The sequence below is a fragment of the Telopea speciosissima genome, chromosome 2 (assembly GCF_018873765.1).
Source record: "Telopea speciosissima isolate NSW1024214 ecotype Mountain lineage chromosome 2, Tspe_v1, whole genome shotgun sequence".
NCBI classification, from domain to species: domain Eukaryota; kingdom Viridiplantae; phylum Streptophyta; class Magnoliopsida; order Proteales; family Proteaceae; genus Telopea; species Telopea speciosissima.
Window position 1 is genome coordinate 2,194,362 of NC_057917.1, and position 25,682 is coordinate 2,220,043.

At 39.9% G+C, this 25,682-nt stretch overlaps 1 protein-coding gene across 1 annotated transcript in view; it reads right to left on the minus strand.

Moving 5' to 3' along the window:
- The window catches only part of LOC122653074 (methyl-CpG-binding domain-containing protein 5-like), a 31,759-nt gene extending 7,446 nt beyond the window's left edge, over nucleotides 1-24,313 (minus strand). The window contains exon 1 of the mRNA XM_043847008.1: nucleotides 23,703-24,313. Coding sequence (XP_043702943.1) covers nucleotides 23,703-24,278 — 576 coding nt within the window. The 5' untranslated portion in view covers nucleotides 24,279-24,313. The remainder of the gene's footprint in view (nucleotides 1-23,702) is intronic.
- Nucleotides 24,314-25,682: the final 1,369 nt, after the last annotated feature.

The following is a 25,682-nucleotide window of genomic DNA, read 5'->3' on the forward strand; positions in this document are numbered from 1 at the left end:
TTTGGTTTCAAATTTGAGATTTGTTTAGTTAAACGGTTTAAACCGACGGTTAACCGTTAAGTAAATTGTTTAAACCGATTAATATATAACATAGTAAGTTAAGTCATTCATGGTAAGAAAAAATAAATCCGACTAAAAACTTAAGAGACATTCAAACCTTTTGAATTAAAAAAATTGAAACAAATAAACAACTATAACCTTCAAATTATTAAAAGAAAACATATAACAATAACTAGTTCAATTCAATGTTAAGTTTACATCTATTCTAATAAAAAATTAAAAGAGAAATAAGTCATTTGAACAAAAAACTTGCACCGAACCGAACTAAGCTGGTTACACCAAAATTGAACCGTTTAACACCCTTACATACAACACGCCATTAATTTGGTACCTGGGTCAGTGTTACCAAATCTACCAGTTTACTGTCTCAACCCTACAAAGAATGCAGAGTTACAACGACAGATTAATGACTTGCTTCGCAAAGTGTTCATTCAGGAAAACTTAAGTCTGGGTGTCATACTAGCATTGCTTACTCCGAAAAAGGACGGCTCGTGGCGTATGTGTGTAGACAGCAGAGCTATCAAAAAAATTACCATCAAGTACAGGTTCCCTATACCACAACTTGATGATATGTAAGACATGTCCGGAGCTAATGTCTTCTCCAGATTGGACCTTAGGAGTGGTTACCACCAGATTCATATTCGGCATGGAGACAAATGGAAGACCGCCTTCAAGACCAAGGATGGACTGTTCGAGTGGAAAGTCATGCCTTTTAGTCTAACGAATGCACCTTGCACTTTCATGAGTCATGACACAGGTATACTGTTGTTTTTTCTTATTATTATTTATCGTTTAACGGTTGTTCACTTCGACGACATATTGGTTTGCAGCAAGCACCCAGACAACCATCTTGATCATTTAAGACAAGTCTTGAGAGTACTTCATACTAAGAAGCTTTGCCAGCACCAAAGACCATCATTGAGGTCCGTAGTTTCCATGGCTTAGCATCATTTTACAAGAGATTCATTCGAAATATCAGCACAATCATGCCACCAATCACTGAATGTTTAAAGCAACACAAAGGCAAGTTTGAGTGGACAACAGCTGCAGCTAAGGCTTTCTTCTTATCAAGAAGAAGATAATAGAGGTACAAGTAATTACACCTACCAGACTCTTATCGCATATTCAAAGTGGCCACCAATGCTTCACATATTGGTCTGGGAGGCGTATTGATGTACGGTGGGCACCCTATCGCTTTCTATAGGAAGAAACTCAATGAAGCTATACGGCACTGTTCGACATATGATTTGGAGCTCTATGTCATAGTTCAAGTGTCATGCCACTGGAGGCATTATCTTATCGCCAAGGAGTGAGTTCTTTTCACTGATCATGAGGCACTCAAGCACCTTCATTCTTAGAAGTCAATTAGCAACAAACATGCCAAGTGTGTATCTTACCTACAAGAGTTCACACTTGCACTTAAGTACAAGGCTGGAACAAGGAACTAAATCTCGCGAGATCTCGATTTTTCTAGAGGTCGAGATGAGATGTCGTGCGAGTTAAAAAACTACAATATCTCATCAAGATCTCAAGTCAACCCAGATCTCGACCCAACTTACGTTATAAAAGTGCCAAATCTCGAGATAACTCGAGCTATTTCGACCAAGAGGCTACTCCACTGCTGCTGCCACTGGTTTTTCACCATTTTTGAGCTGGATTTCGTCGGAGAAGCTGCTGCCGGCATCATTCAGCCACACCAAGGCAAGATTAGTGCATGATTTGTGGTTCCTTACATCAATTTTGAAGAACTTATGAAAGGTAACCATTTTTTCCCAAATCTTTTTTTTTTTTTTCAAAAAAAAATTGTTCAAACCTTGGTTGATTCATGCCTCAATATGGCAGTAGCAGTGGATCTCACGCCTCATGGCAACCGCCTCTTCTATACCCTAGGATAGGGGATTTGGCATATGTTGATGACAACACTTATATGAGTGTTGTGGCAAACTATGTGCAAAACTACAGCAGCACTATGACATGGGAAGACTATGTGGCACAAGTTGGGGCTGAATACGTGATTCAATCACATTTTGCGGGATGATAGATGTAACATTGTTAAACAGATTGATGTATCACTTTAACATTTGTAATGCTTATTTAAGTTGTTTTACATTAATTGAATGTTTTGATTGCTTTCTATAACTAAATTATGCGTAGAGTAGGGTATTTTAGTACATCGTCGCCTACCAACCTAGGGTACGAAGTGAAACTCCTATTTGGACTTTGTTTTTGCAAAATCTGATAGTGCCATTGTGTTTAAACGGCCTAAAATAGACTGAGTACCAAGTTTCAGACCCAAACCAGGTCTAAAGTTGAAAAAAAAATGCACCAACTCGACCAAGATCTCAAGATATCTCGAGACAACTCGGTTTTTCCCAAGGTCGAAACTTGGTCGAGTTCCGAGTTTTAGTTCCTTGAGCTGGAAAGAGAACACAGTAGCTGATGCACTGACTTGGAAAGTGTTTAACAAAAGATATACACAGTAGCTGATACATAGTAGCTGTGCTGATACACTTTTCAGCACATGTAGTTAGCATTGATCACATACGTGGTGAGTACACATATGACAAGGATTTCAGCTTACTTTATCAGGAGTTACAGCAAAGCGGACAGCACCTGAAATACTCAGTTTATGATGGGTACTTGTTCTTAGGCACTTAACTTTGTAAACCAAACTCAACCTTACGACATCACATTATTTGGGAGCTACATGGAGGAGGTTTGGGAGGACATTTGGGAAGGACAAGACACTCATTCAGGTTACAATTTGATATTATTGGCCACATATATCAAAGGATGTCAACCATGTGATCAAAAGATGCCGAGTATACCAGCTTGCTAAAGGGACAAAGAAAAACATAGGTTTATATTCACCTTTATCTATTGATTGATGATGTGATTGAGGAGGTCTTGGATGACACTTGCAAGACCACTCGTCGTGGCACTGATTATCATGCTTTTTTCGTCAAATAGAAAGGCCATCGACGACACGACAACACTTGGATTCATGCGGATGATTTCAAACACCTCAGACTTGTATGAGCACCGCATGTCATTCAAACATTCCTCGGAGACGAATCTTTTCAAGCTAGGGAGAGTAGATGCAGACTTGAAGGTCTATCGCAGGAGATCCAAGAGGCCACGCAGCTAGTTTCTTTAAGTGTTTTTAATTACAGTCTTTATTTATTTCATTGTCATTGAGTCCACATCACACTTGAAGTCATAGGCATGTTAGGACTTTAAGTTTGACTAGGTTTTATGAAGTGGAGTTGGCTAGGAATTGACCAAGCCACTCCAACTCAAACTATAGTTTTATTGGCTATAAAAGCAATGTGCGGGAGGCCATTACCTCACCCACAATTTTAAGAAAACCCTGCTGCATTGCTGTGGCTCCTCTTCTCCTCTGGTGAAGAACTACTTGTTTTGATCAGCAAAACCTTGTGTCTGATCAAGGCTGGTTGGTTTTTGATCCATCCAACCACCTTGTGGTGTGAAGCCCGGGTGCTTTTTTGTCTCTACATTATCCTTCCATCCTTATTTCCTTCTTTCCCTCCAATAACAAGTAAGTTCAAGTTCTGGTTAAGTTAGTGTGGAGACTGGAGAAATTGAGAAAATATGGCTTGTGTCAAATTGATCAGCCTCTCTTTAATTATAATGTGTGAGAGAACATTCTAGAATAGAACAAAGACATAAATACCCTTGAACCTATTTTACAACACTCCCCCTCAAGTTGGGGCATAAATATCAAACATACCCAACTTGATAACAATAGAAATAAAACTCTTGCTGGTAAGACACTTAGTAAGAATATCAGCTAGTTGAACCCCAGACTGAACAAAAGGAATGCAAATCAATCCTTGCTCCAGCTTCTCCTTGATAAAATGTCGATGGATCTCAACATGCTTGGTACGATCGTGTTGAACAGGGTTATGAGCGATACTTATTGCTGATTTGCTATCATAGTAGAGACACATGGGCAGTGTAATAGGAACACACAGATCAGCCAAAAGGCCTTTTAGCCAAAGAAGCTCACAAATGCCATGGGCCATTGCTCGAAACTTTGCTTCAGCACTGGATCGAGCAACCACCTATTGTTTCTTACTCCTCCAAGTCACCAAATTTCCTCCAACAGAAGTACAGTACCCAAAGGTGGATCTCCTATCATCTGGACATCATGCCCAATCTACATCGGTGTAGGCCTCCTCAATCCGTAAATGACCTTGAGAAGAAAAGAGTACACCTTTCCCAAGTACAGACTTCAAATATCTCAAGATCCTGTATGTTGCCTCTAGGTGAGTGGAGTGAGGATCGTGCATATACTGACTCACAACACTCACAACAAAGGCAATATCAAGGTGTGTGTGAGATAGGTAGATTAATCTGCCAACTAATCGTTGATAGCTGCCTTTATCCACTGGATCTCCATCTTTACTCTTTATGTGAGAATTTGGTTCCAAGGGGGTATTTGCAGGCTTACGCTCCAACATACCAGTTTCAGATTACAAATCAAGAGTATACTTCCATTGAGATGGGAAGATACATTGAGCAGAATAGGCAACCTCGATCCCAAGAAAATATCTGAGCTGTCCCAAATCCTTGATCTCGAATTCAATTCCCAAAAAAAATTTTAACTTCTTTATTTCATCAACATTGTTTTCAGTAATAACAATGTCATCAACATACATGATCAGCACAGTAATGAGCTTGTCTCTCTTCTTGATAAACAAAGTATGATCCGCATCACTTTGTTTGTAACCAATGGACACCATTGCTCTATGGAATCATCCAAACCAAGCTCTTGGAGACTGTTTCAAACCATAGAGAGCCTTTTTGAGATAACACACCTTTCCTTGGGTTTGATTATCAATAAAACCCGAGGGAATATCCATATACACCTCCTCTTCAAGCTCTCCATGGAAAAAGGCATTCTTCACATCTAGTTGTTGAAGATCCCATCCTTGATTGGCTGCACACGAAATGATGACTCTAATAGTATTCACCTTTGCCACTAAGGCAAAGGTTTCTTGGTAGTCAATCCCATGAGTCTAAGTGAACCCTCTAGCAACCAATCTCGCCTTATATCGTTCCGCAGTCCCATCAGCCTTATGCTTGACAATGAAGACCCATTTGCAGTCGACTGATTTCTTTCCTGGAGGAAGGTTCACCACATCCCACATCTCATTATTTTCCAAAGCTCTCATTTCCTCATTCATTGCATCTTTCCATCTTAGAATGTCCATTGCTTCCTGCTAGGTATTAGGAATAGAAACAGAAGACAGAGTAGAAACAAAGGCTTGGAAGGAAGGAGAAAGAGAATCATAAGAGACAACATTAGATATGGGATGTTGAGTACAAGTTCTCCGGGGTTTACGAATAGCAATAGGTAAATCTAAACTAGGATCCAAAGGAGACTTACCAGGAGCAATGGGCAAAGAGCCTGGATCCGGGAGCAACAATTGGTTAGGTGCAGTGGTGTCAACTTGGGTCTCAACTTGCTTCTGTTTGTGCCATGTTCCTTTGGTAAAAACCTTCAAAGGATCAGATTTCCCAATCTCCCCCTGCATTTGAGATTGTGCCTGCTCTTGTCCTGTTATTCCATCTTCAAGTGCAATACCAGAAGTAATGTCCTCTACCATGGGAACATCAAGAGAAGTAATCAAAGGATCCTCTTCACTAGAAGACACCCCTGAAGAGGAGTGGAAGATGGAAAATACACCTCCCCCTTGCGGAAAACCACATCCATAGTAACAAAGAGCTTTCGAGAGGGAGGATGATAACACTTGTATCCCTTTTGGGTAGCAGAATAGCCCAAAAAAATACATCGCAACCCCTTAGGATCAAACTTCCCATGAACATGGTGATTCAGGGCAAAAACCAACACAACCAAACACCTTGGGGGGCACCACAAAGGAGGAAGAACCCAACAACAACTCAAGCGGACAGCGGGAAGACAACACCCGAAAGGGCAGCCGATTAATGAGATAAGCAGCCAATAGAACAGCTTCCCCCCAAAACTGAAACGAAACATTCATGGCAAACATCAAAGATCGGGCAACCTCTAAAAGATGGTGATTCTTCCGCTCGACAACACCATTTTGAGCCGGAGTATCCACGCAACTCGTCTGATGAATAATACCATGCTCTGATAAATACTTCTGAAATGCACCGTCGACATATTCCTTCCCATTATCTGATCAAAAGATTTTGACTTTGGCATCAAACTGTGTTTGAACCATGTTGTGGAAGAGTTGAAAACAATTAAATACATCACTTTTCTGGTGCATAAGATACACCCATGTGGTATGGCTAAAACAATCTATAAAGGTAATGAACCATCTATATCCAGAGGTAGAAACATAACAGGCAGGGCCCCATACATCAGAGTGAATTAAACCAAAAAGTACCAAACTACGATTGTCAAAAATAGGATAAACTGTCCATGTTTGCTTTACAAAATTGTAAGCATCACAACTACAATTATTAGGATTACATTTATTCACCAAATTTGAATAAATTCGGAAATAAAGAAAATAAAATTCCTAGAGGATGGCCCAAGCGACGATACCACCGATGCAAATCACTCAAAGAAGAAGACGAATCACATTGGGAAACCATTGCTGATGGAGAACTGTCCAGCAAGTAAAGACCCTCATTCACCTTACCATAACCAATCGTATTTCCCGTTACCAGATCCTGAAAAATACAGTGATCAGGAAAAAAAGTCACTTTGCAATTTAGATCAAGGGTAAGAGAACTAATAAAAAGCAAGTTAGTTGAAAATTTTGGAACATGTAAAACGGATAAAAAAGATAGGGATGAAGTACAGGTAATGGTACCCTTTCCCGAAACTGATGAAAGAGAACCATTAGCCACATGAACCTTTGTATTTCTAGATAAAGGAGAATATTGGGAAAAATGAAGAGGAGAACCGGTCATATGATCAGTAGCCCCTGTATCAATTATCCAAGTCCCGGATAAAAAAAGAGGAATCATGACCACAAAAAGAGATACCTTCCAGGTCAGAGGTAGAAGATGGTTCGAAATTCCTTGGCAGGGTTGTAGCCGATGCCGCAGATGGGGCTGCTGATGAAGAAGAAGAGTCCAATTTAGTGACCAGATTCCGTAAAGTGTGGAGAACCTCCTGAGAGACAGGTTGATCAGCAGCAGCAGTGCCTTTAGAGGAAGTTTGATGGGCACAGGAAGAAGTGGGACGACCCTGACCACGACCGCGAGTATTTGCAAGGCGCCCATGCATTTTCCAACATCTCTCACAGGTATGCCTTTCCTTGCCACAATAGTCACATTTTAATGGAGCCCGATCACCAGTACCATGGGAAAGACCACCACAAGAAATATTTTGTGAACTGGGGGCAAGGGCAGATCTTTCCTGAGAAACAAAATGAACCATAGCATTACGTCGATTATCCTCAGTTTGCACCATAGCATACGCTTGCTCAAGAGTAGGAAATGGTTCCCAATTCAGAACATGGATCCGGATCTGATCAAATTCAATATTCAGTCCTGTAAGAAAATCAAAAGCTCGAAGCCCATCTTCCCATTTCTTGAAAGCAGAAGCTTCAATCTCACAGGTGGCAGAAAAAGACCCATAAAAATCTAATCGTTGCCACATGCTACGCAAAGTGGAGTAATACTGAGAAAGATATAACTCCCCTTGTTTCGTGGCATGAATCTTCTGACAAAGTTCGTAATATTGGGCAGCATTACCGACCTGTGAGTATGTATCCTTAGTTGTCTTCCAAATTTTGGTAGCAGTGTCAAGAAGTAAATAGCCCCTGGCTATTGTAGGATCCATAGAGTTGATGAGGTAGGACATCACAAGAAAATTGGAAGACATCCATTTGTCTTGAGCAGGACGAACAGCAGTAGGTATAACAGCAACACCGGTAAGAATTCAAGAAAGCCCACGAGCATCGACAGCCAGGTAGCAAGATCGTGCCCACATCAAGTAATTGCACCCATTTAATTTAATGGAGCTAGAAGGGAATGGAAGTAAGTCCCGTTTATTGACCCCTTAATGTAGTCCTAAATAAGTAGGAGACCTACTAGGAGCCAGGGTAATGGGGTCACACACAAAGGCTGGCCGATTGGGGTAGGGTTTAGTAATTAGGGCAAAACTAGGGTTAGGGTTGGACATTGGGAAAGGGGTTTATAGGGTATTAATGGGCAGGTCTAGAGGGCTATTATGGTACAAAAAAGTTTGGGTTTGGATGAGTTTTGAAATTCTGCAATTTTGGGCAGAATTGAATTTTAGGTCAAAATTAGGGTTAAAGCTAGGTTTAGGTTAGCGTTGTCTTATATGGTAATGATAGGCAGGTGTAGGGAAGTCTAATGGTATAGGTTTTATGATGTTTGAGTAAATGAAAGTAGGTTAGATGAGTTGGACAGCAAGATAAGGTTATTTGAGACAATTCCTAATGGGGGTAGGAAAAGGGGATTCTAGGGTTTAAGGTGGTGGGGGTCTGACGAAACTTGGATCGAGTGTCAATAATGATGTAAGGGATGTATGCTGAAAGTTTGGTTTGAAACTGATGGACAGATTTGAAGTTATGGAGGAATCCTAGTTAGGGTAGGAGTGAGAAGAAGAAGGTTTAAACAAAGTTCAGATTCAAACTTACTGGATTTGAAGAGATCTTCAATGGCAGCAGCTTTGAGCTGCCATTGAAGATGAACAATGAGGTCTCCCGATCTTCACGATACAAGGAGATAAGTAGCAGCCCTCCCGATCTTCACGATGCAAGGAGTCGATTAGAGATCCACCAATCCCTTCCACCTTGATAAACCCACAAGGATGCAACACTCTCAAGGAGCAACAGCAGCAACAAAGGCAGCAAGCATAAAGCTGAGTTTTTATTAATCAAATTCGTATCCAATGCTGACCTCCCTTACAAACTTATATAGAATACTCAAAAATAGACTTAGACACTAAAAAGGAAAGGCCTAATCCTATCCCTAACCTATTAGCTAACTTAAACTGACTAGGAAACTGAAATAGACTCAAAATAGAGTCCTAATCCAGCCTAACTAAACAACTAAAAGAAAAACTAATAAAATCACTTAAATTGAACCATTGGTTGAACTGGTTCAATTTAAAACACCAAATAAAAAGCTAAGTATGGAAATAAAACTAAGTATGGGAGCTAATCCCGTATGCAACCTATTTACCCATATTTTAGGCCCATAAAAGTGGCCTATTACATTAGAAACCCATGGGATCAAAAGCCCAACATGTATGTAACCCAACCCTAGACTTATTCCCAATGAAACAAGCCTTATTTGGTGATGAATCTGCATCAACCCTTCCTGTTCAATAGATGTAGAGGAGATCTCAGAGTCACCCATGGTTGCTGGTCAAAGATACATCACACAAGCATCAACACCTCGGGGATCCAAATAAGAACATCACCTTCCGAAAAGAAACGGAAGAAGAATTAAATCATGAAAGGAGAAGAGAAAGCCCTTGGTGGGAGAAAAAAACTCACCACCAAGGGTGAAATCGAAAGAGAGGCGAGAGGGGCGGAGTCGCTAGAAGACGGTGGCAGTGAAGGCTGGAGGTAGTGGAGGCGGTAGGTGGTGGTGCTGGTGGAGGCGGTGACTACAACCGAGAAGAAGGAAGACAGAGGGACTGAGGGAGATGGTGGCGGTGGCAGTGGCGGTGAAGGGTGCTTGCTGCACAGAACCCGAGAAGAGAGAGAGAGAGATGGCCTAGGGTTTCGTGAAAAGAACCATTAGGGTTCTAATCCCAAAAGGGAACCCTGCTCTGATACCATGTGGAAAAATTGAGAAAATATGGCTTGTGTCGAATTGATCACAGCCTCTCTTTATTTATAATGTGTGAGAGAACATTCCAGAATAGGACAAGGACATAAATACCCCCTAGGACATAAATACCCTTGAACCTATTTTACAACAGTTAGTTATTTTATGTTAAGTTGTTTTGTGTCTTCAAATACAGTTCTACATTAATAGGACCATCCCAAAACTTCAGGATCTATCAATCAGATTTGATCCAGAATTTGGGAAGCTGTTCTACTCCATTATTCTGACCTTTGATCAGATTATTAGCCCACTCCGATTCTTGAATTAACTATTATTCAATTTCTTCTAAAATTTGGTTTCTAAAGCTGTCATTGCGATTCTAGTTTCATTGGATTTCTGAACCTAGTAACCTTAGGATTCTAGAAACCCATCAAAAACATTGCTCAGCACTTAGCAATTAACCATTAATTTGAAAAAACAAAGATCAGTTTGCACTTTATATACAACTGTAAATAAAAATAATCAGGGAGAAAAGCCAAAGCCCCAATTGCATTTGCATGTCTCATAAACATCTGGAAACAATTTTTCAACCAAGATTAGCAAATAAGATAAAATTTCAGGCCAATAACAATACCAACAACAGAAATGTATCCAATAAAATTTCAACAGAACAAACATCTAAATAAATATAAGCCTATTTTTTAATGCATTTGTATGAGCCACTTGAACATCAATCAGTCATGGCAAGTATACTAAGGCATTGTTGGTTCCAGCAAAGGAGCATTGACAAACGTTCATTATGCATTTTCAGCCAGAGACTTGGTCAACTTACTACTAGAGAGAACTAGAGCAGTATATGCAGATGGAAAACCCACCAGCAAGTAAGCGTAGATCTAACTAAAAACCTGGAAATAACATAGGCCAGATTATGCCTTAACATCTAATTGTCAAATAGGGTCAGGCACAGGTTGTAAAAATTAATAACAAAGTTCCTAAAAATACCAAACATTTGAAAGTACACAGAGCAGACTTTCCCATAATCCATGCAGCTTTTAAGCATCAAGAGTTCAACAGCAAGTAGGGATCGATTGGTAAACAAAGAAAGGAGAACAAGGATCATATGACTTCAGAACTAATGCATTTACCTTAGAAATCATTCAAGGCAGAAAGCACCACAACTGGCCATACTAACAAAATTCATAGAGAGATATTATTTTTCAGTAGTCTTCATTTTCTTGCTTACAACAACCCTCCTGATATGGATAGCTCCTCCAATCCCCTGATGCAAATGGTTCTGGGGTGAAATGAAGCTGGCATTCATGCATGAGGCATCCATTCTAATCACTATAGATGCATTTACTTGTTTACCTATATCTTACATTCCAAAATTTATAAAGATAACCCTTATTCATCACCATAAGATATCCACAGCCACTGCTTTTTCTGGAAGCTGGATTACTCAAGTGATGGGAATCTTCTGGATATTTTAGAGGGATGTTTATACTAGATTTAAGGCTCCTCATCTCAATTGCATTGAGTTCTTGTCGGTTTTTTAGATTGTTATATACTTATATCAGCATGTGAACTATCTGGTAGGCAAAAACACAAATATTGCATCTACTGGAAAGCACAAGGTTTCTTCATAATTGTCATTAATTTAGCAAATACTGGCAAATCTTTGTTATTGGAACCTCCTCACGTGGAGAGGGTCCAAATGTTTTCTTCGAACTAGGAAATCAGCTCTCTCTCTCTCTCTTGGCGGTTGTTGCGGCGGGGTGGCTCACGAACATGCTGCACAAGCCATGACAACAGGTCATCTTCTCCTATAGGGTAAATTACGCGCACACCCCCTGAACTTTGCCTTAAATACAAATCAACTCAAGGTTTCAAAAAGTGAATGAGTACATCCCCTGTAGTTTCAAAACTATGATAAACTAACTGACCGTGAGCCATCCAACGTTAACTGAGGATGTGGCATTGAGAGTGGATATGAAATATCCATTTTACCCTTAGATAAACACTAACCTAAACAGTGTATGAAGAGATACCCCCTTCTTCCATCTTCCCAAAACCATAATCTGCAAAAAAAAAAATTCAGAAACGGTGGAATCTGCGGTCTAATACTTTCATGGCGACGCTTTCACCAGTCTCAGTGTTCTGAGCGAACTTGACCTTGGCGAACGTCCCTTCTCCAATCATCCTTGCCCACCTCATATTTCCCTATCTTCCGGACCACCATAGTTTCTATAACGCTCTTTCAATCCCGTCTTCTTGAGCAGCAGAAGAAGAAGAAGAAGCATTCACGTTAACACAACTAGCTTTTTGTAAGGATGGATTTAATAACAGTTTTGGGTTACTTTACTAATTCCATCCCAAAAAAAAAAACTTTACCAAATTGATAATATTTAAATATATCCTTAGAATTATATGGGTATGTGGTTGATTGGGTTGCAGAGAAGGTGGGATTAATGTTTGAAGATTGTACAGCAAAGCAAGCAATCAAATAAGAAGAAGAAGAAAGTGTCCGAGGAAGACCAAGAAGAAATGTCGGAATCAGTCAGGTGGAGAAGTGTTGGAAAAGTTTCTTCTTCAGAAACGGTGGAATCTGAGGACTCTTCTGTTTTTTGATTTCCAAGCCCTTAAATCACATCCAAATTGGGTGAATCCAAACATTTATGAAAGAGGAATTCTTCCTTAATCTCTGAGGAATGAAATTAACAAGAAAAATTGTCCAAAATATAGCTGCAAACTAATTTTACATTGAATCAAAGTCATTAGACATGTTTCTGACTAATGATTTTGTGTCGACCAAAACTTCCTGAAAATCCAACAGATTTGAGTTAGGTCTGTTTTGCATCAAGGGATTTATTGTGTTTGTTTTGTTCTTACTGATTCATAGTGCCAAATTCGATTTTACAATCTTCTTTTCCCTAGCATAAATTTCTCTCCTGAATTTTTGTAGGTTATCTGTAATCCAGGCTGAAACAAGAGCAATTTTGTTCTCCATCCAAATTCAGGAAGGGAGAAGGTTTGTTTTGGACGAAAATCCCCTTTATCAAGCCAATGTAAAAATTGTTTCTGTTGGCTGTTTCTCTCTGTCTCGTTGTTGAGAAACAGCAAATCAAGTATTGAAGAGGGCATCATTTCCACCAATCTTTAGGAAGTCCTCAGATTCCACCTTTTCTGAATTTTTTTTTTGCAGATTAGGGTTTTGGGAAGAAGATGGAAGAAGGGGGAATCTCTTCACCCACTGTTTAGGTTAGTGGGTATCTAAGGGTAAAACAGACATTTCATATCCACTCTCAACACCACATCATCAGTTAACGTTGGATAGCTAACGGTTTGTTAGTTTAGCATGGTTTTGAAACTACAGGGGGTGTACTCATTCACTTTTTGAAACCTTGGCTCGATTTGTATGTAAGGCAAAGTACAGGGGGTGTATGCGTAATTTACCCTTTCCTATATAAGAAGGGACAGAGAGAAGATGAGTGGAGAGTGCAACTTCTTGATATGATCCCGGGTTTCAAAAATCCTTAAGTTCGGATCGCTATGGACCCACATAAAAAACTCAATTTTATAGTGGCAATTTCGTTAAGTTCTGAAACAGTTCAAACCCTCAAAAGTGAAGTAATCATGTAACACAGTTGAAAAAAAAAGAGGGGTTTTTTTCTAGAGTTTCAAAAGAAAAACGAAATAAGGACACTCGACCTAAAGAAGAAGGGTTCACTTGTAAATAAAAAGAGCAGGGTCTTCAATAGCAATTAGCAAATAAAAAAGAAGATATTTTCTTCTTCCTCACGACTTAGGTAGTAAACCAGCAATGACTTAGGTAGTAAACCAGCAATGACTGGTTATGCTTCAGGTAATGGGATCGTTCTCAATAGTTAGCCAATCCATATGAAATTTCAGGCAGGGATTCCCAACTCTTAGTTATCAAATCAACTCACAAGCACCAAAAAGATCCAACAAAATAATATTACTTAGAATTAGAAATCCAAATAAATTAAAATTAATAAGAAATAAGCTGTCTTATTTCATCTATACCTATTCAAAGAAATTTACGCGAAGGACTCTCTTTAACAGAATATATCATTTCCTGCTACGGAGGCTGCAAGGGGGTTGTAGATACTGCTGTCCGAACATCAGATGCTGGATACCTCACGCACAGGCTTGTTGAAGTAGTTCAACATATTGTTGTCCGTAGAACAGATTATTTTATGACTGATATTAGATCTGGCGCTAGTTTCAGAATCAGTCCACAAATAAAAGATTTGTTTCTCAGCAAAGGGAGAGTCTTACGGGTTCAAATCGGACAGGCCTAGTCACCCTAAGGTGAGCATTCACGTCTCTAAATTTGACACTGAAAGAAAAGTGTCGAGGGAGACCAAGCTCTCTCTTGATGGTTCAATCAGTTGCCGGAACAGAGTAACACCACCAGTGAAAGGGGAAAAAGTAATAGAAATAAAAAGGTAAAGAACGAGGAATGAGTAGAAAGAACAAAGGAAGAGGGTATTGAAGAGATCAGACCTGGGATCTAGGTTGAACAGAGAAATAAGAATTAAGAAGAACACAGTCACATAACCTCAGCACACAGCAGCGCAAGAACTCATATAAACTTCATCCATTCCAATCTATCTCCGATGGGGTTACATGACAGCATATAAATAAGAATAAGAAGACTCCTAATTAGATTCTAAAATTGAAACTAAAAAGAATTTCCCTACGTTATCCAACTCCAACAAGATAAAATTAAAACCAAATTACATAAATATCCTTAAGCAACCATACGCATAATTGCATTAGCTCTCTCCCGCTCTTAAAAAAAACTCAACTCCTTCAAGTTAAGTCGTGAACCCAAAATACCCTTATAGTGATCTCGACGGTGAGGTGGCACATATCTTGGGGAAGACAATCAACCCACAACTCCATGAGTGGGGAGGATAGACTGACCCACAGCTGGAAGAGGAGAGAACTGTTGTCATCGAGGCAAATGAGACAACATCAGAAACGTACAACCTCCTTGTTTCACCTTGATGGTGTTTCGTGAACCATCATATAGTATATCGACCTTACACTGCCACTGTAGCCTTAAGAGAACGTCACAATGCACTAGTATGCAGGAAGCGGCCAAACCGTAAAATTATCTCGAAGAATTGCATCAGCCTCTTCTCTAGCATTAGACCCAAAACCTCGCATACAGACTTTCTTGAATAGCTGCTTTTGCGGGAGGTTAAGTGCCTGAATTAGGTCCACAAAGATGAAGGCAGCTTCCGTTCCCGTGTCGACAAACTGTGTGCACTGCTGTCAAATCCTCACCATGTAGTAGACTACTCTTCTATCGAAAAAGGAGAGCCTTCTCTACCAGTCCATCAGAGAAGGAAGTAAGGCTAACTAATTGGCTTCAACCTTACCATCATGACCATCAGTTGGATCAGCAGGACAACCCTTATATGCCTCCATGTCATCCTTGTCATCCATATTTGAAAACCTCTCGACCATGGTAAGAGGATGAGTCTTGTTGGGACACTTTTTACCTTGGTAACCTTCCTCACCATAATTGTGACACACAATTCTTAAACCACTTGCTACCCTTGGAGATCTCCAGCTTCTTCTCATCAGCCTTGTGAAGCTCAACCTTCCTTTCCTCAGTCTTGGGTGTAGACTTATAGGTTGAAGAAGTCTTGATCATGTCCTTCAAATAATTCTACTTTTCTTCAGCAATCTTGGCATATGCTGATATGCAGCTGTCACATCAACTCATCTGAAGTCCCCATTGGTAAGCTCTAATTGGATCTCTGTATTCAGCTCATTGAGGTACTTCATTACTCATTGATCGGACTCCTGGAGTCTGCATTTGGAAGACAACTTGTGGAACTCCTTGGTGTAGGTATCCATATTTTTATTACATTGGTGGAAGTTGCCCATCTTGTGGAAGAGCATCTTCACTGAATTTTTTGTTCAATATTTGCTTCGTAACTTCCCAGCTTGTAACTGGTCCGAGTCTACTAATAAGTCTTGACTGTAGCACGTTATCCCACCATGAGTAAGCATATCCAATAAACATAGTGAGGATGAACTCTCGCTTCTTATCTTCTGGAAAGGATTTGTAGGCGAAAATCCTCCCAACTTTGGTCAACTAGTCAAGAAAATTTTCTTGACACTTGGATTTGGAAAGTGCCATGTACCAGTCAAGTCTCACTTCAGCCTTTTGTAGTTTTGTTAACTCTCAGCAAGTTCCCAATATAGCTTGTGCAACTCAGGGTTGGTGATGTGCAAGGATCCAGTCATGGTTAGAAAAATGGAAGAAATTCAGATCTGATACTAATTGATGCAATACCAGGTTCTAAAAACCCTTAAATGTGCATCGCTATGGGCCCGCAGGTAACAAATAACTCAATTTTAAGAGAGCAGTGGCAATTTCATAAATTCTGAAACAGTTCAAACCCTTAAAAGTGAAGCAATCTAGAAACAAGGATTAATTGGGGGATTAGAGTTGAAAAAAAATAGGGGTTTTCTGGAATTTCAGAAGAAAGAATGAAACAAGGACACCCAACTTAAGGAAGAAGGGTTCACTTGTAAATAAGAGGAGTAGGGTCTTTAATAGCAAATAAGAAGAAGATGTTTTCTTCTTCTTAGGTAGTAAACCAGCGATGACTGGTTATGCTTCAGGTTTTGAGATCTTCTCCATAGTTAGCCAATCCAAATGAAATTTCAGGCAGGAATTCCCAACCCTTAAGAGTTTTCGAATCAACTCACAAGCACCCAAAAGATCAAACAAAATAATATTATTTTATGACTGATAATAGATCTGGAGCTAGTTTCAGAATCAGTCCACAGATAAAAGATTTGTTTCTCAGCAAAGGGAGACTCTTACGGGTTCAAATCAGACAGGCAAAGTCACCCTAAGGTGAGGATTCAAGTCCCTAAATTTCACACTGAAAGAAAATTGTCAAGGGAGACCTAGCTCTCTCTTGATGGTTCAATCAGTTGCTGGAACGGAGTACCGCCACCGGTGTGAGGAGGGAAAATAATAGAAATAAAAAAGAAAAGAACAGGGAATGAGTAGAAAGAACAAAGGAAGAAGGTATTGAAGAGATCAGACCTGGAATCTGGGTTAAACAGAAGAAGAAGAAGAAAAACACAGTCAAGTAACCTCAGCATACAGCAGCACAAGAACTCATACAAATTTCATCCATTCCCATCTATCCCAAATGGGATGACATGGTAGCATATAATTAAGAATAAAAAAACCCTAATTGAATTCTAAATTGAAACCGAAAAGAACTTAGCTACATTATCTAACTCCAACAAGATAAAATTAAAACAAATTGTGTAATATCCCAAAGTAACCATACACATAACTGTCTTAGCTCTCCCACTCTTAAAAGAACTCAACTCCGTCAAGTTAGGTCACAAACCAAGCTACACTTATAGTGATCCCGATGTCGAAGTGGCACATTTCTCAGGAAAGAAATTCGAACCATAATTCCAAGAGTGGGGAGGAGAGATTGTGAGTCTGTGACCCATAGCTGGAAGAGGAGAGAAGAATCAGGAATTACTGTTCACGTGCACAGTGTCACAGCCTATATTGCCTTGATGGAAATCCTTCTAGAAGACCCAAGTTGAAGACTAAAACACTGTTCACGTGAACAGTGTCAAAGCCAAAATTTGCCTTTTTGGGATTGATTTTTAGAAGATCGTGTGGGCCCACTAAGTGGAGGAAGATTCTCTCCTAATGCTACCATAGTTTAGTTTATATTAGGTAGTTTCTAATTTTTGCTATTTCTAATTTTGAAACGTTTGATTCCTTACTAGCTGTTAAGAACTCCATGTGAGATAAGACTAGTAATGGGTACGTCTGAGGCTGTAGATGTTGAACATGTGGAATTTGTTTCTAATTTGGATACCTCTGATTCCTTACTAGCTGTCAAGAACTCCATGTGCGATAATACTAGTAATGGATACGTCTGAGGCTGTAGAAGTTGAACAGGTGGAATATATTGCCTTGATGAAAATCCTTCTACAAAACCCAAGTTGAAGACTAAATCACTGTTCATGTGAACAGTGATTCCTTACTCTTCTCTTCTTCATGCTTCGATCTACATCAAAAAGTCCCAACAAAATGGTATTGGAGAGAGGTTCGTGCAATCGCATGTAAACGATGGAGGGAAACAAAGAGTATAGCTTAACCTTGACAACCACGTGAGAGGCAGTAGGGATGTAAACGGATCGGATTCGGCTCGGATAGTGCTATATCCGCATCCGCATTCGATTAGCTTTCGAACGGATTCGGATAGTGCTAAACGGACACGGATACGGATCGGATATTTTATCCGTTTACATGTAAATATAGTTTTTCGGATAGCTATAGCCTATCCGTATCCGTTTAGCTTTCGAACAGATTCGGATAGTGCTAAACGGATATGGACACAAATTCGGAAGCGGATTTCGGCTATTCATTTACATCCCTAAGAGGCAGCCACATACAAGAAAAAGAAAGACAAAAAAAAAACCATTTATTGATGGTCTCATCGATCTTCTTCCACCCATGGTGCATGATGATGGGGGGAGATGTACAAGAAGACAATGAGGATGCAGTTGGTGATGACGATGATGACGCTCCTATAGATAGTACAGGTGATGTTAAACACGGGGAACAACCCCCTTGAAATCCACTAGTTGAACCTCAGTTGAGAAGATCTATTATGGAGCGATAATCGTCTATTAGGTGTCCACCACATCAATATATTATTTTAATAGATGCAAGTGAACCAGAATGCTTTGAAGAAGTAAATATCAATGAGCATGAAGATGAGTGGTTCAAATCCATGCAAGAGGAAATGGATTCTTTGCATAAGAACCACATCGATGATTTGGTGAAGCTACCTAAGGATAAAGAGGTACAAGCTCTGACCAATGCAAAGATGGATCTGTGTCACGACCGGGAGTTATTGTTCATTCAAGGTACTACCGGTGTGAATAGTGAATAGTGAATAGTGATAGTGAGTGAAGAATGAGATCAAAGTGGACTGATAAGAAAGCCATTTGCAGAGGCAAAGGCACCATGTTGTAGGATTGAAAAGATGTTGTGGCCACTCCTACAGCATGGCTTTAAGACCTTGTGAGGCATCAACCATCGAGGCCTCTCTGAGACGAAAATTCCCTGTGCGACAATCGTAGGAAGTTTGATGTGTGCCATGGTGGAAAGCCTACGTTGTAGAGATACATCGATGTTGACATGGCAAGTTTGGCAAATCCCTTCTTACGAGGGGGCCCCCAAGTTTCCTTTCGTACAAGGAAATCGGCTCTCTCTTGGCGTGTGTTGTGGGGGTGTGGCTCACAACCGCGTTGCACAAGCCGTGATGACAGCTCGCCTTTTCTATATGAAAAGGGAGAGAGATGCGGTGAGCAGAGAGCGTGACTTCTCTTTTGTTGTCACAAGAGTGCGAAGCCTTTTCTCGTTCATTTGTCATGAGTGGATATAAAAGAGAGAACGATTGAACCACAAAGAAGATACTCTATGAGAAAGAGATATAGTACATAGAGCACTCTGTTGTGTACAATATTGCAACAATAATGGTGTATACGAAATATTGCATGCACAAAGAATAGTGTACACAAAATGGTACATGCACACAAGGAGTGTTTGATGCAAATTTATCACCATACTGGGCTTCTTTGCTTAGGAATAAGTCTAGGGTTGGATTATATACATATTGAGCCTTTGATCCCATGGGTTTTCAATGTAACAGGCCACTGTTATGGGCCTAAACTATGGGTAATAAGGTTGGATACGGGATTAGTTAGTTTAGTTTCCATAATTGATTTTATTTTTGAAGTCTTTTGTTTTTAAATTGAACCAAGTCCAAGCTGGTCCAACTGCTAGTTCAATTTAAGTGATTTTAGTACGTAAGTTGGGCTATATTAGGACTCTATAAGTCCAGCCATGTTTTGAGTCTATTTCCTTCAATATTTCAGTTTCCTAGTCAGTTTAGGCTATCGATTAGGTTAAGGATTGGGTTAGGCCTTTCCTTTCTAGTGTAGGAGTCTATTTTTGAGTCTTTTCTATAAAGTTGTAAAGGGGGAAACATGGGACACGAATTTTGATTAATGAAAAGCTTTTTGCTGTTCTTCTTCTCCATTGAAGATTTTTGTCTTGTGTTTGATCAAGGCTGAAGGAATAGGCATTTGATCCGATTGACACCTTGCGGTGGGAAGCCTGGGTGGATTGTTTGAAGGAATCGGTGTTTGATCCAATTGACACCTTGCGATGGGAAGCCCGGGTGGATCGTTTGGTTCTTCGTTACATCTCCATTGTCATTCTACTTTCAAGCAATCTAATATCAAGGCTTCTTCTCCAACAAATAAGTCAGGATCTCAAAATCCAAACCATTTTCTTCCTCTCTTCTAGACAACCTCCATCAAGCCCAGCCAAAACCAACCATAGGAATTATCCCAAACTTTGTCGAGTACTCTGCTGCCCCATTGGAGAACTCGATCCAAACTTGGGCTGATTCTGCCCAGACATTCTCCTTGAATCCTATTTTCCCCTTCTAAACCCTAACCCTAGTTTTACCCTATTTCTCCAAAAAGAACCTTGCTGCCGATTCTGTCCCCAGCCTTTTGGTTTGCTGAAATCAATTTAATAATTCTCTGAATCATGCAAATCAATATCTATTACCAACCCTAACACCATTACCCTAATTCCCATAAAATCTCCATCCCTAACCTAATATATTTGAGTTCCCATTGTTCTCTTGGTTTCCTCATATGATTTAGTTCCCATTGTTCAATTGGTTCCCTCAAATGATTTCTTGTTTATTGGGGGTGTTTTCTATTTGATCCTGCCTGGGATTACACCTATCCTGGTTCTAGTCTTACATTAATTGGTATCAGAGCTATGGCACAGAATAGTTCAAGCACTCCCTACCCACTAATCCCGTATGCAACCTTATCACCCATAGTTTAGGCCCATAAAAGTGGCCTATTACATTGAAAACTCATGGGATCAAAAGCCCGACATGTATATAACCCAACCCTAGACTTATTACTAAGCAAAGAAGCCCAGTTTGGTGATAAATCTGCATCAGTGTTCCTTAGGTAGTAACATGATGGTGTTCTCTCTATCTAGGTAAGAAAGAAAGGTGATGCAGTTTCTTCCCATGTTTGTCACGTTAGTATTAAGGTGAAAGTATTGTGCTCTTGTAAATCCACTAATTTTGGTGAGTTGTATTGTTAACCAAGAGGGGTTGTTACTCTTGATGTTTGTTAACCTCTAGCACTGTCTAGAGAAGATTTGTATTCACGTCATTGATTATAATGGAAGTTTTAAATGAACTAGGTCTAACTTCGGAGGTTGAAGGGTTTTCCGCGTTAAACATTTGGTGTGTTCTTTTGTAAGCTGACGTATTTTGATTTATATGCATTATTAGTTTTGCACATATTTTGTTGTAGTATATATAAGTTGCACACAAGTGAGAAAGAGTTTTATTGTCCCCAACATTTTTGAGGTTGTCGTAATGTGACCATATCCGTATTAAAATTGAATGCTAAGCAGAGCAACCCACTCGCCATTTAGCTTGTGTCCATCAACTTCTGGAAGGCCATTGATTTTGTTCTTTCACATTTAACCATATACCTTCATGAATATTGTTTAGATCAAATCAGTCCTTCAATCTTCCTACATTTACTGGTGCGGTATTTATAGTCTTCCAAAACCCACCATCTCTGCCATGGAATCCCTCTTTTGCTCCTTCCTATGGAGAGGTAAGGAATCCTTCAAATTTCTTTACCCGATTAGCTAGGCTTCCATTATCTCCCAAAATCGAAAGTGGCCTTGGCATTCGCCGAATCCGGGATTATAACATTGTTGGCATTCTCAAGCTAATCTGGAAAATCTCCTCTAAGCACGACTTTATTTGGGTTAACTAGGTCTACTCCTACCTTCTCAAGCGGGACTCCATTTGGACGGTTCCCCTTCCCACCGATCCCTCCTAGGTCTGGTGCAAGATCCTCCTCCTTCGCCCCTTAGCCCTTTCAGCTACCTCCTCAGCGATAGGCAATGGGACTTCTATTTCCCTCTGGCTTGACCCATGGCATCCCCTTGAAGTCCTCTACAATATCCTTGGTGCTCGCTCGATTTATTCCTCTGGCATTCCTAAATCTACCCCTCTCCACAATCATCTCCCTTGGATCCTGGTTCCCCCTCCCCCCCCCCCCCTTCACTTCTCCCTTAGACAAGAATACATGGCTCCCCTCCTCTAAAGGGCTTTTTAGCTCTTCCTCAACTTGGGACTTTGTCAGACTTCATGCAACCCTAATCCCTTGGTACAATAATGTTTCATTTAAAAGCCACATCCCCCGCCACAGCTTTCACATTTGAAGAACCCTTAACCATTGCCTCCCCACCCAATCATTTCTTCTCCACCACCACATCCTTGTTTCCCCTCTTGTGCTCTTTGTTGGAATAGTATTGAGGACATCGACTACCTTTTTTTCTCTTGCCCTTTAGCTCTAACCATCTAGAAAAAAGCTTTGGCCTCTATTTGGCACCATAGCAGGAGACGCCTCCCATTTGAGAGGGAGTGGCTTTGGTTGAGTAGGGTCTTTTCGGGTAGTACAATCTGTGATACCGCCAGCAAGCTTGTGTTTGGGGCTACTATATCCCACATTTGGATGGAGCGAAATCTCAGAAGATGGACCTCCAACTCTCGCTCTATCGACATGATTTAGAAAGCCATCTTCTTTGATGTTAGCTCTAAGCTTCACATGCTCCCCCTTAAGCCTCTTGTTGATACCCCAAGGAACAGGCATATTGTTGTTTCTTGGGGTTTTGATGTTTCCCTTCTTCGTTTTGATGGCCCGGCTCCTTAGGGCTTGTCTCTTTTTATAGCTCCCCCCCTCTCTTCTCCCTTTTGGTATTGAATTTATTATTCACCAAAAATATATATAGTTTACTGTAAGAATAGTAAAAATTTTCCCCTGAACTTCTTTCTTTTATATCCCCTTCCCTTTTTTGTTGCAGTAGTATTTTTCCTTATATTTCCTTTAGTAGCTGTTAGGATTCTTATGAAACATGAAAATGTATTTGATATTCTTTTTCTCACTTACATTGTTCAACGTGCTTGTCAATCATAACAAGCACAAATTAGGACCTTACCTCAAATTGGTAGGATCTTTGAAATATAAGAAAGTGGTTGATTCCAATATTCCCTAAGAAGATTGAGGTGAATCATTTAAGATGCTCTTAGCAAACAATCGTTGATCTATGAATTCAACAAGTGGTTCTTTCTTTAAACATTCTCTTGATTTTTGTAGCACTAGTACACTAACTATTTTCTTTTGAAAAAAATATGCATCCTTGTATTGCACATTTACTCAATCTCTTTGTAATAAACTCATTTGAACTCCCTTCAAACGTATCAATATTGCGTTTACCAATCTTTTGCACACAATAAAGCAACATCAATTCTGAAGCACATTTACTAGATGATGTACCACAATTTCATCCATTTAATTTAGTCTGTATATTTTTCAAATGTGTAGTAGTATAAGATAATTCATTTAACGTTTCACCCACAAAACTTCTAGATGGCTCAAAAGCATAAAATGTCAAATGCCTGATTTTGAAACTTTCCACAGCAATTGGTTAGAAATTATTCTTGAACATTTTCCAGACAATTACAAAAGCGGGCCGAATGAGGTGGAAAAGAAAGAACAGTCTCATAACCCAATTTGCAAGTAGAACACCTCAACCAACCAAACAAAGATAAAGGAGTAAAGGACTTTCTAACCATGTTAAATCTCAAACTTGTTGTAGGGAAAAATACAGAAATATTCTGCTTCAAGCATGGAGTTAACAAAATTACCCGGTCTTTCATTCCGGCGGTGACACCAGAGCCCCGAATTCTGCTCTCCATCAGCCAACCCGATGGTAACCAGTCCGGTGTCTTGGGCGATGTCTCAATCATCGCTAGCTCCAGCCCCGTTTTCGGTGGCGCCCTCCTCCGCTGAGGCTGGGACTGGGACTGAGACTCCGACTGCGGTTCGATCTTTTCCATAACAGACACCGGCTCCCCTCCATTCCCACCATCCAACCCATTTGCTTCCAGGCCCACCACAAGATCTCTCTCTCCATTGTGGGAGGATTCATTAACCTCTGAAGACGGCGGAGGAGGAGGCAGTGGCGAAGTTTCGGCGGCAGTTCTTGGGCCCTCATCAACCGCTCGTTCAATGTCGATTTCGCCCCTCGTCGCTTCATTAAGGGGTGTTCCAAAGTCAACTCCGCCCATCGCAGCTTCATTTCGATAGTCTATGTGAGCATCATAAAATTCAAGTTCAAGATCCAAGGTTGCGCTAGTGACGGTTCTGGCAAGAAGGTCAGATTCAGTCGGCTCATGCGACGAAGGATTCATCTCTCTCTCCGAATTCTTCGAGTCCGACATGAATTTAAAGAGAGGCAGATAGAGGAGTTATAGTTGAGTGAGTGAGTCGTGAGTCTTTACCGTTCCGCCTCATTCAGGGTTTAAAAACCATAAATCGGGATCTGGATCGGTCCGGGAATCGTTCAGAGTCGGTGAAAATCGACAAACAAAATAAAAAAATCCTGAACCCTAGTTTTTGTACAGATCGGGTCCATCGAAATTTCGAAAAACAATTGAAATAACATTTCAGGAGGCATCACGGCGTCAAGAACTCAAGATTGTAGTCAAATCTCGTCTTCGGGCATCGCGAGTTCGCGACTGAGGTTAACTTGGAGTGACGATGGGATCTGATTTGACTTTTCACTGCTTGATGTTTATACGTATTAATGATACTTTATTTCTATATGGGAGGAAAATATGCTTTCTAAATTTAAATTTTTCCTTCCTATCCAAACAAAATTAAATTTTTCCTTATCTTGCACGACGTCATTCAATTTCAAAATTGCATGTCAGAACTCCTCCTTGTAAGAGTTAGATTACTGTAGCGCCAGTGCTTTAAAATGTTTCATATACCTCCTTTATTTTTTAGTGTTTTTTCATAATAATCCTCTTTCAAGACATGAAGGTGCACATCGTTCGTGTAAAAACATTCTCACATGTCTTTATCATGTAAAAAATTAGTGGGTCTTTACCCCAAAAAGAATTAGTGGGACTTTACTCCCCAAAAAAAATTATAAAGAATTATTTTCATATAAAATACCATTTTCCACTAAAAAAAAAAATATTTTACAACAAAACAAACAAGACCCAATAAAAAACAAAGCACAAAAATTTCAAGGATGATAGTCGTGAATGATTTTTTGGTATGATATTTCATGCTTTGAACAGATTTTAGATTTTTTTTTTTTCCGGGTAGAGTTTTATTAAGATCACCACAAAAAAAAAAAAAATTTGACCAAGCAAAGGGAGCATTGGAAATCCTCTTAAATTAGGGGAAGGGAGGAGAGAAAAATAAAAATTATGAAAATTTATTTTTTTTCGTGCATCAACATTCTTGAGTGATTAAATTTTCCATTCCTCTATATACAAGAATGATTAAATTTTCCATTCCTCTATACTCACTCTAACAAGTAACAACACACATAGTTCAGCTTTTGATGGGTATGGCGTGAGAACCATGTTTTGTATGAAACCCATCATCAAATGGTGAACAAAACAAGTTTATTGCATAGCACTATGTATAATAAACCTTAAACACAACTCTTAGTATTTACCGTAAAAAAAAAGGCACAAAATTCTTAGTTTGTTTTTTGTGCAAAAAAAAAAAAGTTGGGAGTTAAAACTATATGAACACAACAAATGGGATCCAAGATCCAGCTCCCCTCCCTTCCAGTCACAATAGGAGGCGGAATGACCGTCCGACCC